Source organism: Plectropomus leopardus, chromosome 14 (assembly GCF_026936395.1).
Source record: "Plectropomus leopardus strain MGB_pleo_1.0 chromosome 14, ASM2693639v1, whole genome shotgun sequence".
NCBI classification, from domain to species: domain Eukaryota; kingdom Metazoa; phylum Chordata; class Actinopteri; order Perciformes; family Serranidae; genus Plectropomus; species Plectropomus leopardus.
Genome location: NC_142189.1, coordinates 23,103,361 through 23,121,156, shown reverse-complemented (window position 1 = coordinate 23,121,156; position 17,796 = coordinate 23,103,361). Strand labels below are relative to the sequence as shown.

At 42.0% G+C, this 17,796-nt stretch overlaps 1 protein-coding gene across 2 annotated transcripts in view; it reads left to right on the top strand.

Moving 5' to 3' along the window:
- Window positions 1-16,664, top strand: part of tiam2a (TIAM Rac1 associated GEF 2a) — a 93,639-nt gene extending 76,975 nt beyond the window's left edge. For both annotated transcript variants that reach the window (XM_042501511.2, XM_042501507.2), the window contains 12 exons: window positions 2,641-2,874; window positions 4,814-4,882; window positions 6,645-6,770; window positions 7,277-7,385; window positions 10,468-10,647; window positions 10,954-11,072; window positions 11,654-11,762; window positions 12,206-12,264; window positions 12,368-12,470; window positions 12,720-12,813; window positions 13,741-13,895; window positions 14,164-16,664. In XM_042501511.2, the coding sequence (XP_042357445.2) occupies window positions 2,641-2,874; window positions 4,814-4,882; window positions 6,645-6,770; window positions 7,277-7,385; window positions 10,468-10,647; window positions 10,954-11,072; window positions 11,654-11,762; window positions 12,206-12,264; window positions 12,368-12,470; window positions 12,720-12,813; window positions 13,741-13,895; window positions 14,164-14,852 (2,046 nt within the window). In that variant the 3' untranslated portion in view covers window positions 14,853-16,664. The remainder of the gene's footprint in view (window positions 1-2,640; window positions 2,875-4,813; window positions 4,883-6,644; window positions 6,771-7,276; window positions 7,386-10,467; window positions 10,648-10,953; window positions 11,073-11,653; window positions 11,763-12,205; window positions 12,265-12,367; window positions 12,471-12,719; window positions 12,814-13,740; window positions 13,896-14,163) is intronic.
- Window positions 16,665-17,796: the final 1,132 nt, after the last annotated feature.

Below are 17,796 nucleotides of genomic sequence, written 5' to 3'. Positions count from 1 at the left end.
CAAACAATTAACATAAAGTAATATTAAAAATAGTACATTTTAATAGAATAAGATAAGGTTAAGGTATCGGCTGAAATAACCTAGTACCAAGTACTATCATATTTTCTTGAGTCAACATGCATTTGATCCTTTTTGCAGTGATCCCACACTGTCCCAACTCCCTGCCTGACCGCTCTCCCTGGCAGACGGTCATAGCAGCAGCTAACATCCAACACAAAGCTATTAAACTGTTCCAAATAACTAACACCAACAGTGAAACCGTATCTGTGTAGCCTTGCAATGTCGCAACTGTCCCTGATGCAGAGCTCACACTCCTGCAGCAGGAAATGTTACAACCCATACAGTCTGTGGTGTGATAAAGTTAAGCATGCTAAATTTGACAGAGTTGGCAATTCAGTGTGCAGTGACGCCACCAAAATGTATATCCATACTAAACGTCGGTCTATTCACATTATCGGTATCAAATGAAGTACTCTATTGATATCACTTTACTGATATTAGTCCTGATACCCAGGCCTAAGCCTCACACAGCTGCTAGTGTGGCTGTAGACTCGTTTTGACCATTTGTGTAGCATGCGATTTATTGTCAGTGCTGTCAGTAAGTGTTAATATGTACAGGTATGCCTGTTTGTAGTGTATGTGTGTGCCTCCAATCAGAACATCCCTCCCCCAGCTCAGAGGGAATCAGTAAGTCCCCTCATAATTATCATCCCACATTCAAAGAGCTCCAGAGTGGAGCGCTACTGTGGGCGGCGGATCACTTGAAAGAGACTTAGCCCAGACATACATGGAGACAAAGAGAGGCATTTCCCCATTCTCTTTCTTTTCTCTCTCTTTTAGTCTGTCACTGTCACACAGACTATATTGCAGCATTGGAGGCCCGTCTCTCGAGTGACCATGCTATAATGAGCCTGCTGATGAGTCGCAGGCCTATTAATCGAAGCCTTGATTGTCTGTGGGCTCCCTGGGAGTGGATGGTGGCAGGTTATGGGTGGTAGCTCACACCAGTTTCAGAACTGAATAACTCGGACAAGCTTTCACACTCTGCTTTGAGAGTGCTTGCATGTGCATATGGATGCCTGCAGTGTCGGAATGAAGGCTGTATTGACCCAGTGTGTGTTGCTGTACAGCAGAGATATTCAACTTGCTTTGCTGGAGGGCTACTTATTGCAAAATGATGGGAGGCCAGGAGCCAGTTGCAGAAGCCCCATATGTGTTTCTAGGATTTAAGGATATTTCTAGGATTTTAGGACATTTCTCAGATTTAGGACATTTCCACAATTTTAGGACATTTCATTTAGGACATTAAAGTACAAAAAACAATTAGAAAAATGGTTTGGGGGGGTCCAGATTTGGCCTGCGGGACATAAGTCAAGTATCACTGCTGTACTAGTGTCTAGTGAGCTGCACTTGAATGCTTGCTCATGCAATGCCTCATACATACAAACACACACACACAGGAAGAGTGCTGAGCAGCTGTTTTGCCTGCAACGGCAGCTGTCCCACCGTGCTGTGCTGCTGTGCAGCGGACTGGAACCTGCTATTACTGGCACTTATCAGCGCCTGCTGATTCCAGTGACTGGCCACAGATTATAATTCTACAGCATGTTGTTCACTTGGAGTAAGGAGGGCTGGTCATCATTAAGCTATTTTTGGCATAGAAATTACATTGCAATTGATGGCTTGCTCAGTCTAGCAAGTTAGTGCTTCAGTAGCTTGTCAGGTGAGAAATTGGGATGGATTTTGTGTAAAAGCATTTACTGTACTGCTTGAAAAGCATATACCATACACCAGCAACCACAGTGTGATATAGAGACAAGAGAGAGGTTTTTCCCTCTCTGCTTATTTTATCACATTCCAGGGAATACAACAGAGAAGCTGATAATGGTTCATTTTCTGCCACAGTTGCTCACAGACAAGAAAATCTTACCCGCCACAGGCAAGACTTCCCAGTATGGTGCCTACGGCTGATGTTAATATCCCTACCCCAGGCAATACATTTCAATGCGGATTAGCTGTTTCCGTTAAATGGTGTGACACTACATTTTTGTGAATGAGCGGAGGTGTTTTCAGCTAAATTTAGAAAATGAGGATGCCTCCCTCACCCCCTCTAATACAAACTATTACAAACTATTACATGACCACTTGGGATATCTTGACATGTCAGATTTTCTGGAACTGATGTGACACAAAGCTGCACAACTGTCCATTATGGGTTTGGAAGAATAATGTAATGTAGTATAATGCTATCTGTAGGGATATCCAGTTAGTCTTTCAGATGCACTGCTAAGTCTTTGATGCAAAGCCAATTAGCATAGAGTGCATAACTAAATCTCCATAACGCTCTTAGTATACCCAGTAGAATTGCTGGCCATGTGCAACTCAGAATTACATACATCATTATTTTATACAGCTGGAGCTGAATTCATTAGTGGTGAATAGAATAAATGAGGGAGGTAAAAGGCTCGGATTTTTCTTTTTAATAGATCCTTGAGAACACGTTTCTGTGCAGATAACATGCTTGTGTTCACATGAAGTTTCTCATCACAAGTGTGGTCCTTATTTTATCCAGCTGACTGTTATAATCCCTGAGCTGCCTAACCTAAATATACACCCCTGTCTCTCTGCCTCCCCCTGCAGAGCGTGGACACAGTGTGCACTCTCTACCAGTCCTTCCAGGAGGGGACAGGCTCAGGCTCTGGTGGTTTGATGGATGACACCAAAAGCCCTCCAGCGAGGCAGGGAGGGGATTTAGGCTCGGGTCCCACGCGGGAGGCCACCCTGCTCAGACCTTGCCCTAAGCATATGAGCGCCACCGAGAGGTTACGGAAGGTCATCCAGGAGCTGGTGGACACAGAGAAGTCATATGTGAAGGTGAGACCGCAAGGCTTCGACTGCTGTCATATTAGAATTTCTTATAAGAAGCGAACATTAATAATTCATTAAACTCAGAATCTGTTCCACTGTTCCACTTTCACTCCTCAGCTATCATTTTTTTTCTTCCTTTTTATTTTATTTTATTTTTTTATTTTATTTTTTTTTCTTGCCAAGTAAATAAGTAAATAACTCCTGACTGGACACTACTCATGTTTTTTATTGGACTCATTATCATGTAGATTAAATGGCATTACCACTGTCAGCTGCCAAGTCCTTAAAGGAATAATAAACTTTTTGGGAGAAAATAATTTTTTGCTGCAGATGGTAAGAATCTTATCAAACTGTCAAGTCTGTATGATAAATATTTAGCAGGAGCTTACAGTTGGCTAGTTTAGTTTAGATTAAGACTGAAACAGCTAGCTAAGCTCTGTCAAAAGATTAAAAAAAAACCTGCCTATTAGCACCTATAAAGGTTATTAACAACTTATATTTTTTTGTTTAAAGGTACAGTAGGATTTAGGGGCATATATTGACAGAAATGGTAATTAATATTCAAAACCGTGTTTTTATTAGTGTATAATCACTTGAAAATAAGAATTGTTTTATTTTTGTTGTCTAAGAATAAAACGTTTGTATCTATGTACAGAGAGGGTCCTCTTACACAGAGTCCCCCACTGTGTTTTATAGAAGCTCAGAATGGATAAACCAAACATTGGCTCTAAATAGGGAGTTTTTCGCATCGGCCAGTGTAGTTCTCCTTCACACTAGACATAAGCTTAGGGAGCAGTTTCAGTTCTACAACCTCAACACTAGATGCCACTAAATTCTACAGACTAGACCTTTAGTCTGTTCAAAAACTGATGTGTAAAAACAACAAGTTGTGTTGTTGTGGGGCCTCATGATATATTTCTTGGCTGGGAGCAGTTGAGACAGCAGGAAGCTTCCAGTGAAGAAATATGTTAATGTTGTGCATAACTCCCTTGGAAATAAAAAAAATGTTTTTATACTTTGATTTTTGTAAGAGATGAAAAAATAGATATAACAAGCCAGTTAATGATGGGTCTATATAGATATTGCTATGTTTGGACAGCGCTAGGCTACCTGATTACCCCAGGCTCCAGCCTTTATGCTATAACTGGCTGCTGGTACTAGCCACACATTTAACTTAGAATTATGGGTGTGATATTAAACGTTTTATCCAAGTGTTAACAAGAAATGAAATAAAATATTTCCCCAAAATGCAATACTATCCTTTTAATGCAAGATATTATGGCACACAGTGCAATGGGACATTAAAGAATAGGAACAAATGAAGGAGTAGCTGTTTTCTGTGTCATAGCTAAAGCTCCTCCATCCCTCCTCCTCCTGTCTAGCCTTATTTATCTCCTTCCCGCCCAATCATTTCGCTGCCCTCATGGTTTCCAATACGACCTTTCCCTTCTTGACACACATTCAAGAGCCACACTCATGATCTTCTAAACTCTGCAACACTTGTCACGGCTGACATTTTTTCCTTTTCTCCCTCCATCTCTTCATTTTTCATTAAGTCTCTCTCCCCTTGCGCCCCTCCTCTTCAACTTGCCGTTGATTTGTAATTGAGTGAGGAGATTGTCTTCCCTGAGTGCCTTGATGCGGGCCTGCTCGCCTGTATCCATGCGCCACTGAGGTAGTCTGGGGAGGGGACGAGGAGGAGGAGGAAGCTCATAAATCAACCTAATGAGAATATCTCCACTGATACAAAGACAAGCTACAGCCACATTATAGTATTGGGGGTTAGAGGAGGTAGAAGATGGAGGAATGAGGGAGACTGTGAGAGGTTATAAAGGAAAAAAATATGTTGTGATTTGATGATGAAGAGATTTTAAAGGACATGCAGGTTAAGGGATAATGTTTACTATCCCTATTTGATGACCTTCCTCTCTTTCTTTGTGTGCAGGACTTGGCCTGTTTGTTTGAGATCTACCTGAAACCCCTGCAGAATGAAACCTTCCTCACACTGGACGAGGTAGGTGGTGAATGCTTGAAGTAGGCATGGGCAGTATTACAGTATCATGGTATACCAGGGTATTTAGAAATCCTGACAGTGTAATTTTAAATACCATCAAAAATAAAGACTCTCATCTTTCTATTAACATACTGGAGAGGCTGTATTGAGAATGTTTTGCTTGCAGTGCGCATCACTTGCCCAGGATGTTAATAACAGGCCACACTGCATGCGTGAGCAGTGTGTGTCTGCATTGGCAGCGTTTGTTGTTGCGGCACTGCTGCAGAGCTGCCTACTGTAAAAACTCAGTATTTTCAAATTAAAAGTACATAGTTCACTCATTTATGAAGCCGTGCGAGATACTGCATTGTCAGCGACAAGGTCCTGCAAATATTTCACAGCAAAATGCCTTGTATTGACAACTGAAATGATCCTGTCAACAGAAATGTTTTCAGAAGGCTTTTATTTTGACACAGAAACAGGAAAGGTTGAGTAAAATACAAAATGTGTATTTCCTTATGTCTGTGACAGATAAAGACATCGGAACTGTAGTAAAAGGTCGTATAGAGTCAATATAATTATCAAAAGACAGTTTTCACTATCTGCTTTTTCTAAAAAACAAAAACAAAACACATGCATCATGTGGAACAAATCAGCAAGACTCCATTTCTCTAGATGTGCCACAGCTGAGCAGCGCTGCTCATGGTAACATAGGCACAGAAAAAAAAGGTGTAATGTTGTGTTTCTCTGTTTAATATGGAAAATGGGTGTAAGAATTACCTTTTGTTGACATCTTGTGAGTCAATTCGTACCGCCCAAGCCTAGCGTGAAATATGGTAAACATTATCAAATGTGTAGTGAGAGGCGTGTCCTGGGAGGTGTTAAAGCTATATATGGAATTCATTGAGTGTTTATTAGCCAGAGGTGACGTCGATGAACTCTGCTCGGCCATACCTCCCTCATTACCAATGTGACTAGCTGGAGGACAAATTACCATTCCCCTACACTGACCTTCGAGTGTCCCACAGAGACATAACAATAAAGGTTTTAGAGTAAAGCCACCCTTTAAGCATTCATCTCAGCTTCATACACCACGATATAGCTGTCCGCTCATTTTAGTGTACTTTTTACAAAAAATAAAGGTAGTGTTTTTTCTCCATTTAAAAAAACAACAACCCTAAATTCAGCTATTATTGTACGACAACATATAGTGGGAGCTGCAGAATGCTAATCACCTCAGTGTTGCAGTTTCCATGCTTGTGTACAGCTCTGTGCCATGCGTGGCCTCAAACACAGGATGACTCTCCTAAGACACACTGGTCGATAGGCCACTGAGCACTGGGGCAAATTAAAAGGCCATTATGGGACAGCGAGACGTGTGCAGACACAAAATGGACAAGAGAATGTTAGCCCCCGAATGGCTTTTAATGAAGGGAAGTGTTGACCCTGCGTTCGTGTGTCGGAGAGGGTGTGTTAAGGCAGTACAAGTTTGTGTGTGCACCGCATTTCTAGCAGGGGCCATAGCTTGTCCCTAAGTGCCTTTGTCAGAGATGGAGCCATCAGAGCGGAGGTTTTATAACACCCCAGGGTGCCTGTCTGACTGACTGTTATGAATTACAAGCTTTTTTTCTGGCCTTATATTCCCTCACTCTCCTTCTTTCTCTGCTGTTTTCCTCTTGTGCATCCTTATCTATCACCTTCCCACAATTCCATCCTACCTCTCCTTTCTTAACATCTTTCTATCCATAATCCCACCAACCCTCTATCTTCATCTCCTCCTCAGATGGAGAGTCTGTTTGGCAGCCTGCCAGAGATGTTGGACTTCCAGAGGGTCTTCCTGCAGACCCTGGAGGAGAGGATTGCCTCCTCGCCCGACTTCAGCACCCTGGAGACACCATCACAGTTCAAGGTGAGATACACATGCAATAACATAACGCCTTATTGATTAACTGTCCACAGCTTCATAGTGGATTCCATGAGTATACAGAGCATTATTCTCAAACTAGATGATTTTAGTGGCTTGCCCAAAGAAAGGTATGATCTCTTAGATGTTGAGGTTTATAAATAATTGAGGTGGAGTGACAGGAGCACTGCTGGCTGATTTATAGGCTTGACATGACAAGGTGTGGGGTCTATTGATCGAGGCAGCGGTTCAGCGGTTGGATTGCGAGCTGCTGAAAGCTAGTGTACTCGAGAGGTTAGGTGAGAGAGAGAGGACAGAGAGGGGGCGTTTGGGTAGTCTCCGGAGAGAGGGTGGACAGAGTGGTACGGTCATGACTTCACATGTTCGCACTCTTTCATCCCATCTCTCTGTACTCTGTTAGGCTTTGTGTGGCATCACTCTCAGGTCATCTGTGTGTAACGCTCAGTCCCTGTCTTTGTTTTTTCTCTCTTAAAACCTCTCGGGTCTTACAGAAGCTGCTGTTTTCTCTCGGGGGTTCATTCCTGTACTACGCTGACCACTTCAAGCTCTACAGCGGCTTCTGCGCTAACCACATCAAGGTCCAGAAGGTCCTGGAGAGAGGTACAACATGCACCTAAACACATGAAGAATACAAGACAGCCTAAAAACGCACTGACAGCACAAAGTGAAATTCAGAATAGATACATCTGCAGACACATACTAACTCAAATCATCCCACACCCTTGTTAAATTTAGCTTCCTTGCACCTATGTTGCATCAGAGACACCTTACGGCACTCACTGTTGAAGGTTGGCCTTCTCTCTTAAGAAACAAATAAATTATGTACCAAAGTAAATGCCTCAGAGTGAGACTGTGGATGAAAGTGAGGTGAATGATGCCTCTCCAGTTTACAGCATGCCCTCTTCCATCTCCATCATCATGTGCGGACACGCACACAGAATATTAGGTGCGGTAGAAACAAAATTCGCCGTTCATTTAGTGATCTACGGTCTCTAAACATTCAAAGCTATTACCTGTTTTACAAGAGGATAGAGTTTAAACAAACAAGCATTTGTTAATACACAGACTTTGGATAACCTTCTCCACAAAGAGCATGCTGTAACAACCCGAGAGCCCTAATAAGTCCTCACGTCGCCCTCAGCATGTGACGGAGTGGAAATTTTAAAGTTGATTTATGCCTGTTACGACGCCGGCCTTTCTGCCACTATTTGGGAACACTGCCCAGTGCAGAGAGAAATGTAAGAAGATTGGCCTCTTTGCAGACATGAGGGGATGGCGTGGGCAAATTGCCCCCCTGTGCTGCTTAAATCTGCCCCATTACTAAAATTGCGTGGGATATTCCTCGAAGTAAGCAGCGGGATGGATGTTTAATAGGATTAGAGGAAGAAAAACACTTCCAAAGTCCCTGAAGGGTCAGAGTTACCTAGAGGAGAATAAAATGTGGTAAATATGGTTATCAAAGCAACACTGGTGCATGAAAGAGTTTTCTGCAATTTTGAATATTTTGAAAGTTCATGAAAATTATGTTTAATCACATATTATGCCACCATTCGTTATAATCCTTCAAGGAATGCTCTTCTATTGGATGCACAGTTAGAAGAAACCTTAATCTGTGATCCAAATGTAAACAGAAGGGCAATCTGGGAACTCATCGGCTATCAACCTGACTGCAACAAGCCTCTTGGGTCAATGGCCAATATTATGGGAGATCTGATGTAGCCAGTGGATATCAGGGCCAAGACTCCCTCCTCTGTAGACCAGCCATTTTGGCTTATCCCAATAAACAGATATCTGCATTAGAATGCAAAAAAATGTTTAGCCAATGTGTTCTGTCTAAGACATGATTGGACAATCCAACCCGGACTCCAAATGAAAATGAGAATGCTTCTGATATCAACAACTTGTCCCTTTGCAGACAGATACTGCATACATATGCAGATATCAGTTTATAGAGCTTAATAGAAGGGTAATAGAGTGCCCAGGGCATGCCGTTTTTTTTTGTAAGTCAACGTGAAAATTAGCTTCGCCCTGGTTACCTCGTCAAAAAGCCAGTGGGATTTTTTCATCAGCTGTTGAAATATTCCAGAAAATATGCTCTGTGACAACCATTTATGATAAAGGTTTTGTTCCGCAAGATTATTTTCACAACTGAACACCACTTTTAGTATTTCGAGGACTAAAAGCTCGGTGTGATGACTTTCTGCAGTCTTATTTGGACACTTGTTAGCAACCACCTTTATAAAGATACAAAAGCTTCAAAGTTCACCGTGGGATATTTTCTGATGTATTTTATGTAATACAACAAAATGTGAAAGTCTCTTAAGCTTGTGTTAATCACAGACCTTATTTCAGGCATCTCATCGAAAACACATTTAAAAAAAACATTGACTTTGAGATGAGGGAACCGGAGTTGCTGAAATGCAAATTTATATCTGGGTGTTAGGACTCAGTCCTGCAGCACTCTGTCCCACGACCCAGTCAAATATTCAACCCTTCTATCACTTACATTTTTGTTTTTATTTTTATTTTCTTTTTTTCCTTTTTTTCAAATTATCATTACGTAGGATTTAAATGGTCAATGGACTGTCCTTTTCTGAAAGCACCTGAGATTTTGGCATAGTGTCCATCTGAGGTCCTTCAGTCTGTGGGCAATGCCAACTCTGCACAAAATAGCTCTAAGTGATTGAGTGACGGGAAAAGATGCCAGATTCTAAGTACTTTGGCTTACAGGATTCATACACCCTATTCTTTAACCAAAGTTTTTAATGGTTGCGTATATACAGTATTATAGTTGGCGCACGCCAGCGAATATTAGAACAACATGAAACTGCAGTAATTGCACAGTACATTTAAAAAAAGCCAAATATAGTTTCACATGGCACACACAGAGTATATAGTTGGCACAGTTTGGTCACAAGCAGCTGATCCAAGGGCAAGGAGAAGAAATCTGTGGGAGTTTGTCAACCATTAAAGTAATTATATGCCTGTCTCTGCCATCTTCATCACCCCCCCTCCCTCTCCCATCATGCCAAGGGCCCTGGGTTGCCTTAGTTTCTCTGTTTATTTGTCGACTCGTTAATTGCCTGCCAATTACTCTGGGAGGTGTCGATGCGGCTGCCTGTCTGTGGCTGGGAGTGCTATAATTAATACTTTAATGGCCCCCCTCAGTAAGCGTTGTGGAAGCATACTGCTCAGGGAAAATGTCACCACCTTTACAGATGGCTCTTTATTTGTCATACCTGCCATTTCACTCTCTGCTTTAGGCATCACTGTAAAGTAAGAAGTCTCAACTGCATCATTCTCACATGTTGTAAATATGACGGCTTTAGTATTGAAGATACTCATCACTGTTCTGCTTGATTTTTTTCTCTTGCTTTGTGAAAACAGCTTGTCTTTAATTTATTGTGATACTCAGGGGTGATGTGCTGAGTATAATGGATGCATTAGTAGATGTTTAAACTTATATACTGCTGTGGTCGTGGAAGACTGGGGAAGCCTACACTACCCCCTGCTGGAGACAGCTTATTGCACCATCATTCTGCACCAACCCCAGTTTGTATTACGATATAGCCACACATCTCTTACTATGTACACTTGAGACTGTCAGAAAAACACAAACACCAAAAACAAATAGTCAACCGCTGAAAGATTCATATTAATTCAGTATATGTGTGTTTTTCAGCTAAGACCGATCAGACCTTCAAGGAATTCCTGGATGCGAGGAACCCCACTAAGCAGCACTCATCCACCCTGGAGTCGTACCTGATTAAGCCCGTTCAGAGGGTGCTCAAGTATCCCCTGCTGCTCAGGGAGCTGGTCTCCCTCACTGACGCTGAAAGCGAGGAGCACTACCACCTCACAGGTACTAAGAGAAATACATATACATTATACAGATGCACCTGCACACCCACACACATGGGTGGGTGGGGGTTGGGGTGGGGGGGTGCTATAAATACGGCCCATGTTCACACTTGTCATTTCAGTATCTTGTTGTCATGCTATTATGCCTGGAAGCATTTAGTGACAAGTCTTGGCACACAAGAGAAGGCATTTTTCCCCATACACAATGAGTAAATAAAACCTGCTTCTCTAATGCAAAGCAGCCGTATATATACAGTCAAGAATTGATCTCTGTTAACACACTCGCATTCTGTTCTTGTCCCTGCAGAGGCTTTGAAAGCCATGGAGAAGGTGGCCAGTCACATCAATGAGATGCAGAAGATTTACGAGGATTACGGCTCTGTGTTTGATCAGCTAGTTGCTGAGCAGACCGGCCTTGATAAAGAGGTAGATACACATTTCAGACTCATTATCAAGCTAAACCTAAATATATAAAAAAGTAAATATATAAAAAGTTGCCTTGGCAACACTTGTTTCACAAGACACCTGCTACAAGAGCATCTTGTTGAAAAAATATTACTTATCACTTCAGTTTAAACTACTTCAACCCAGTTAACTATCAGCACATCAGAGTTGGGTTGTTTAGCTTCTTATGTTGTTTACGCCGTTTCATGTGCATTGCCTCCAGGGAATGAATACATTTACAAGTTGATGGAATATTTAGTTGGTAACCACTGCAGTATAAATATTCAAAGTGAATGCTAAATAGTGTTGTCTAGGGTACTGTATGTTTTCAATGTATTTAAACAGCTCAGACAAAAGCGACATAAAGGTTTGCCTGAGAATCAGCTTTCACCCCGTGTAGAAACAGTAGTTTATAGAGTCCGTGTAGCTCCAGTCATAGACACACATACTTGGTATGTATCACACAGCAGTATGCTTCAGCAAAAAGCCAAAAGTCTGTCTTGTTATTCTTCTGTCTCTCCCTCTGCTGTTTTTTTAAACAGTCTCCTGTGTGTCTCTCTCAGGTCACAGAGATTTCGATGGGAGAGTTTCTCATGCATTCCTCAGTGGTCTGGCTCAACCCGCATACATCATTGGGTCGCATGAGAAAAGACCCTGAAATGACCGTGTTTGGTGAGTCTGCACGCTTCTCCCAATATTATTGCTGTTGTATTCAAGGGAAAACGACTCCCCTCCTTTCCCTACCCTCAACTGCCACCCTGCTGGACTCCAAAGGTTTCTGGCAATCAATGTCTTAGCTGGTATTCCTCCACACATGGCTTTGGGCACAAATGACCACATTGACCATTTTGTGTTTCCTGCAGATGTTTGCAGTTAAAGTTTAATCAGTACAAACCAACTGTATTGGTTTTCTGCAGAGCCACACAGAATCATGTCTGCAACAGCATTCAAACAGATTTCTGTGAATCTCCATCTCTGGAGTCGTAGCGCTGATACACACTTTAAGGCTTCAAGCTGGCATCTAAAATGCTTCTGTGGATTGCACTCCTTCAGTTGCTTTCCCCAAGAGGCACTTGCAGTCAAAACTAAGACGTTGATGTGTTCTCTCTCACCAGTGTTCAAGAAAGCGGTGATACTGGTCTACAGGGAAAACAACAAGCTGAAGAAGAAGATGGTAAGCATTGTGTCTGTTGCACTCATTTACTCTGACATGCCACAAATTGTGTATTTGGTGTGCAACTTAGCATTTTTTTTTCCTCTTTTTTTGTGATGACCAGACGAACCCTCGTTCAGCGCTTTCTCACGGAGATTCGGATCCCTTTAAATTCCGTTGGCTCATCCCACTCTCTGCACTGCAGGTCAGATTGGGAAACACTGCAGGTAAGAGACTGGCACACTGACACATTTTCCCCACTAAATCACTCACAAAGTACATCCACTAAATCATTTTGTTCTTTCTCCCCCTTCATATTTCTCCACACAAACCCACAAGCTCATTCTCCTTGCCCACACACACATCTCTGCTGGCATTTCTCCTCAGCTCCCTCCCTCCTTATCTCCTTCTGAAACCATAAACCATATTTAGACTGTGTGATTAAAAGCCTCCCCTTTATTTCCTCACTCCCCCAGGAACAGGCACAGAAAGCAGCTGCATCTGGGAGCTGATTCACTCCAAGTCTGAGGTGGAGGGGAGACCGGAGACTGTCTTCCAGCTGTGTAGCAGGTCAGAGATTAAACTTTCAGGTGGAGTCAGTGATGATTAATGCTCGTATGCATTCATGGATTACATGGTTGTTTTTTTTAATATATTACACATACCAGAATAAGGTTAGGACAGTTAATGGTTATTACATTTGTATTATTTTTGTAGTTTTGGCCACCATATCTATTAGTTATGATAACATTGTAGTCACCAAAATAGTTATATCTGGGAACACAGTAAACTTGCTAAAATTAAGTCCAACAAGGCAAGAATGTAAGCAGTCAGGTGGTAAACAAGACAACAGTTTAGCCAGATTACCTAACCCACTTTATTTGGAGGCAAAATCAAAGTGAGTCTGCTCATAATGTTGGTAATAATTTATCATTGCACAGGAAAATGGTGTAATCACAGCTGTGGAAAGTACAGTGGGTCAACGATGAACCAGACAGTTGGTCTACAAATCACCTGTGATACATGTTCACAACAGACAATCCTTTTTTACCGTCATTCTTCTCTCCCAAATAGATGCTAATGTCTAATATACAATCTAAATATAATCTAATTCTATTATATTCATGAAGTATTTTTTCATATGTAGTTCAGTAGTCTAATCTTGCTTTAAGATCATGGTCCCCCAAAAAAAGACATGTCAGGGTTTAGCTACCAGCTTGGCATTTCCTCCACGTTTGTTGTTTGCTGTTGTTAACATTTAACTGTGAGAACTGTCTACATGGGGATGGTAGTTAGAGTGAAGCCTGTGACCCAATTGGTAATTCTCATTACACACTGTGAAATTGGGATCACTCCTAATGAATTACATAACTCATTTCACCGGGGACACAATGGAAGTCTCTCACCAATCCTCTTAATCTATATTTAGCCGCACAGATCAAGTTTAACATACCCTGTGCTCATGTTACTATGGTACCTCTGCCGTGTCCTCCTCAGTGTGCCGGAGAACAAGGTCAACATCATCAAGGTGATCCGCTCCATCCTCAGGGAGAACGTGAGGAGGAACATGAAGAGCGAGGGCACGTTGGAGAGAAGCGGTAAAGAGCGCCTGGTCCCCCTGCGCAGCACCCTGCCCTCCTCTGCCAGGCTAGGTGAGTGTTCAGAGGCATTCCTGTGGGGGAGATACTTCTTTAAATGAAAGTTGGGAAAGTTTCCGATCATAACATGTACGCATAGGAGTGATCCTCGCTGACTGGTATTTATTTAGCCTTTAAAAATCATCAGCTGTTTAATACTTTTATTTTAGAGACGATCATATCTCACTTTTTAGGTCATAAAATGCTAGAGGGGCTGAGGGTGCAAGTGTTTTGCTCAGATAAGAGAGGCATTGTTCACTTCAGACTCCATGTCTGTTACCAGGTTCCACCAGGGCTTCCTGGTTGTGTAAGCAGCCACTTGGAGATCTCTCTGCCCAGGTGGGGAACCCCAAGCTGGGGCCAGACTCAGACGAGGGGAGCCTAAGCAGTGGAACCTACAGTTTGTCGGGCGCCCCTCCACCTTGCACCTCCTCTGACTTGCAGCAGAACTGGTCTCAGACAACTGGATCCAACTCGCAGCCCCGCTCCTCTGCTGTGAAAGAGTCTGATATCTTGAGTGATGAGGATGATGACGGCTTTAGCGAGGGGGGAACAAGGAGGGACAGTGGAGACAGCAGCTCTCCAACTAGCGCAATTGAGGCTCAGTTCCTTCAACTTAAAGTCTCTGAGGACACTGTGTCACAAAGTGCACCGGCTCCCTGTGTTCAGCCAGAGAGAGTCGGGGACACTCCAGAGACCCAACCCAAACTAATGCGTGGAAACTTCAGTGCTGTTAAGAGGAAAACCAACAGTTTGAGGAGGAGCCAGGGAGCGCTGTTGAACATGAAGGCGCACAGCAGGTCACTGGACAGTCAGGCGGACGCAGCGTCAGCGTCCGGAGTCGTGGATCTCAACACGTTGCTGGAGAGAGAGTTCAGCGTCCAAAGTCTGACTTCTGTAGTGAATGAAGACTGTTTCTATGACCCAGCTGAGAGCTGTGCCACTGACTCTGGAAATGCCACCTCCTCATAAGGGACTGGATAAACAGAGGTGAGACACTCTGACCAGAGAGCTTTGGCTCACTGCAGGCTCTACCAGTGTGGCATGAAGTTGTGCCTCATTTCGGTTTAGTGAGCCACACACCTGCCTGCTAAAAGTAAGGTCTGTTCAGATGAAGCATACTGGCTGACAGACCAAGTTTCTCCCCCTATAGAGGTGAAGAGAGGAGATTTCAGTCCCAATGATAACTACAATGAATCTGCCAAGCACTGATGCATTCCCGCATTCCTCTCACAAGCCGTCTTAGTGACGTTTTTTTCCATCCTACTTTTCCCTGCAGCTCATGCTAATTTGCGGTTTTTGAATTTTCTGTGAAGAAATACGGAGAAAGTCCTTGGTCTGTCAGTCCCAAAAGTTACAAGAGGAGGAGAGTGCACAGTGCATATTGAGCCACAGGATACTGAGATAAAATGTAGCTGTGGAGGAAGCCACACTGGTGCTTTGGCACAGTTTGCCAGGCAGCAGGCTTTTAAACAGAGGTCATGGGCTCAGGATTTGGTCAAGTATTCCAGGCCCTGTTTATTACTGGTATTAAAATGTGTCTTATGTGATCATTTGACCACATATTTTGCCGTGTTACATGCTAATACATCTCCAACAAGCTAACACCCTGCAACTTGCCCATTTTAAGGCGATTTGCATTAAGTGCTGTGTGACCGTCCATCATTATTCCCTATTAAATCAGACGTGCTGGATTCTGCTTACAGTAATATCTCCAGCTGTACACACACAACCGCTGCGACGACTGGCGAGCAGCTAGCAAGAGTGTGGACGTAGTAACTCTGCACAGGGCCCGTTGGCCTTCCAGTGTTAGTGACGTCTGTCTAAATCTAATATCTAAACTAATCTAAACACAAGTGGTCAGCTGAGGATACATGATGGACACAGGTGTGAAAGGCGATGTGCCACAGCTGGATCACCAAAGCACATGTTAATACCAGGTAAAATGAGACAGTAGGGGCCACTAAGTGAAGGCTATCACAGCTGAGTAAGATCCACCCAAAGAGCTGCGTCAGTCAGGTCAGGCTTCCTGAAGAGAGTTGACGTTGGCCTAAACAAACAGGAAGGACACCAACTTTTGCAACTAAGCCTTTTTTGCTGTATTTTGTGCACTAAAGTACACTGTTTGCCTATATATTTGAAATATTTTTTATCTGTACAGGTTTTAATGTTATTAATGCTGTTTTTATTTATTAATAGGTTGGATTATGTATATCTCAGCAAACTAACTCTTTGGTTGAAGGCTTGAACTGTTGGCTAAAGATTTGGTCCATTAGTACACAAATACAATGTAATACCGCTTGACATTTTTTTCCCACTTCATCTTAAATGTTGCCGACTGGATTTTGGTTGTCTTTTACTGAAGATTGTTATTTCCAGCGTTTGCATTTGAAGTGTTTTCGAGATCTGGCTGCTTAATTTGAATGATTTAAACTGCAATAATGTTTAAAACCTAACGTTTCTTTTTATGTTTTTGTCTTGTACATAAAGTCTTTTCTATCTTTGAAACATATATGTATTCTCTTATACATACTTGACACTGTACAGGAAATAAAATACAAGGCAGGAATAAGCAATAAACGCAGGTGATATTTTTGTAAAAACCTTTTGTTTGCCATAGCAAAAAATACATATTGAGGTACTATTAAAAAAAAAAGGCAAACCACTATGACATTCTTTACCCTCTCAGCTCAACTTTACCATGCCTTTAATGCTAGCATACCAATGAATGTGAATGCTCCCTTCTTATGGAATTGTTTTATAAATAAAAGTTTTATCTGTGAATGATGCCTGGAGAACAACGCTTTCAACTTGCCCTTCAAAGTCTGTCAGTTCAGTTTTTATGGTTCTTTATGTTCTGCTGACAGGTAAAGCAGAGCTGGGAACCAAGTGTCTTATCTCAGGCTTCGTCCCTGGGCTTCGCTTGCCACCACTCCCTGATTAGCTGTCATAAAAAATACAGGTATTGGAAGAAAAGGTATATCCTCAATAGAATACATAATTATTTGACAGAAGTAGGGCACGGTTATATGAAGAAAGAGCGTTACCGCAGTGCTGGGGTTTTACATAAGAACTTGTTTGAAATTAACCAAACTACACTAAGCAATTTTCAGTTGGTTGAGCACACTGAGTATCTCCACAAGGATAATTAATTTGTTCTTCTGCTCCTTCTCATTTAAACAACCAGGGGACTAAAGCCACCCAAATGATCAATTTAAGGATGTTTACGAAGCTATTTTCTAAACCATCTGTAGGATGGATAGTGCCAGCTTTATTTTGAGACATCTCCTGTAGATGCCCCATGATTCAATATTATCACAATGCTTCACTCACTGTACAATAGTAAGGCAATTTTAACATGTTGGGATGAGAGGTGTGGGGATTACATTGTCATTCATTACCTTTTTTTTTTATATCTGCAAGTTATGCCCCCCAAAAGACAACTTTTTTAAGCTACTATGTAATCTAATGAGATAGAGGTTTCAGTCTGACATCCCACAACATATTATTTTAATGCAGCAGATTGGTTTTGGTTCTGTGAAAGACTCTTTATTTTATTATTCGAGTCACCTAAAATAGAACTTGTTATTGTAATATTAACAGTTCAAATGAAAAGATTAAACTTTTGGGGTGCTTTCAGCTGTTTTTGGTACATTGGTTTTTGACATTTTTGCCATGCCTTGACTTTCGGTCATTTTTTCAACATGCATTATGATGGTATTTTTGGCCCTTTTTATCAAAGTTGTATGCTGTGGCTTGTCTTGGCATGTTATTTTCACTTGTTTTGAGGTGTTTTCAGCTGTTTTTGGGAAATATCATATTTTGAAATTTTTGCCTTTTCGGTCATTTTTTCAACATGCATTGTTTGGATGTTTTTGGCCGTTTTGGCAGCATTATATGCAATGGCGTGTCTTGG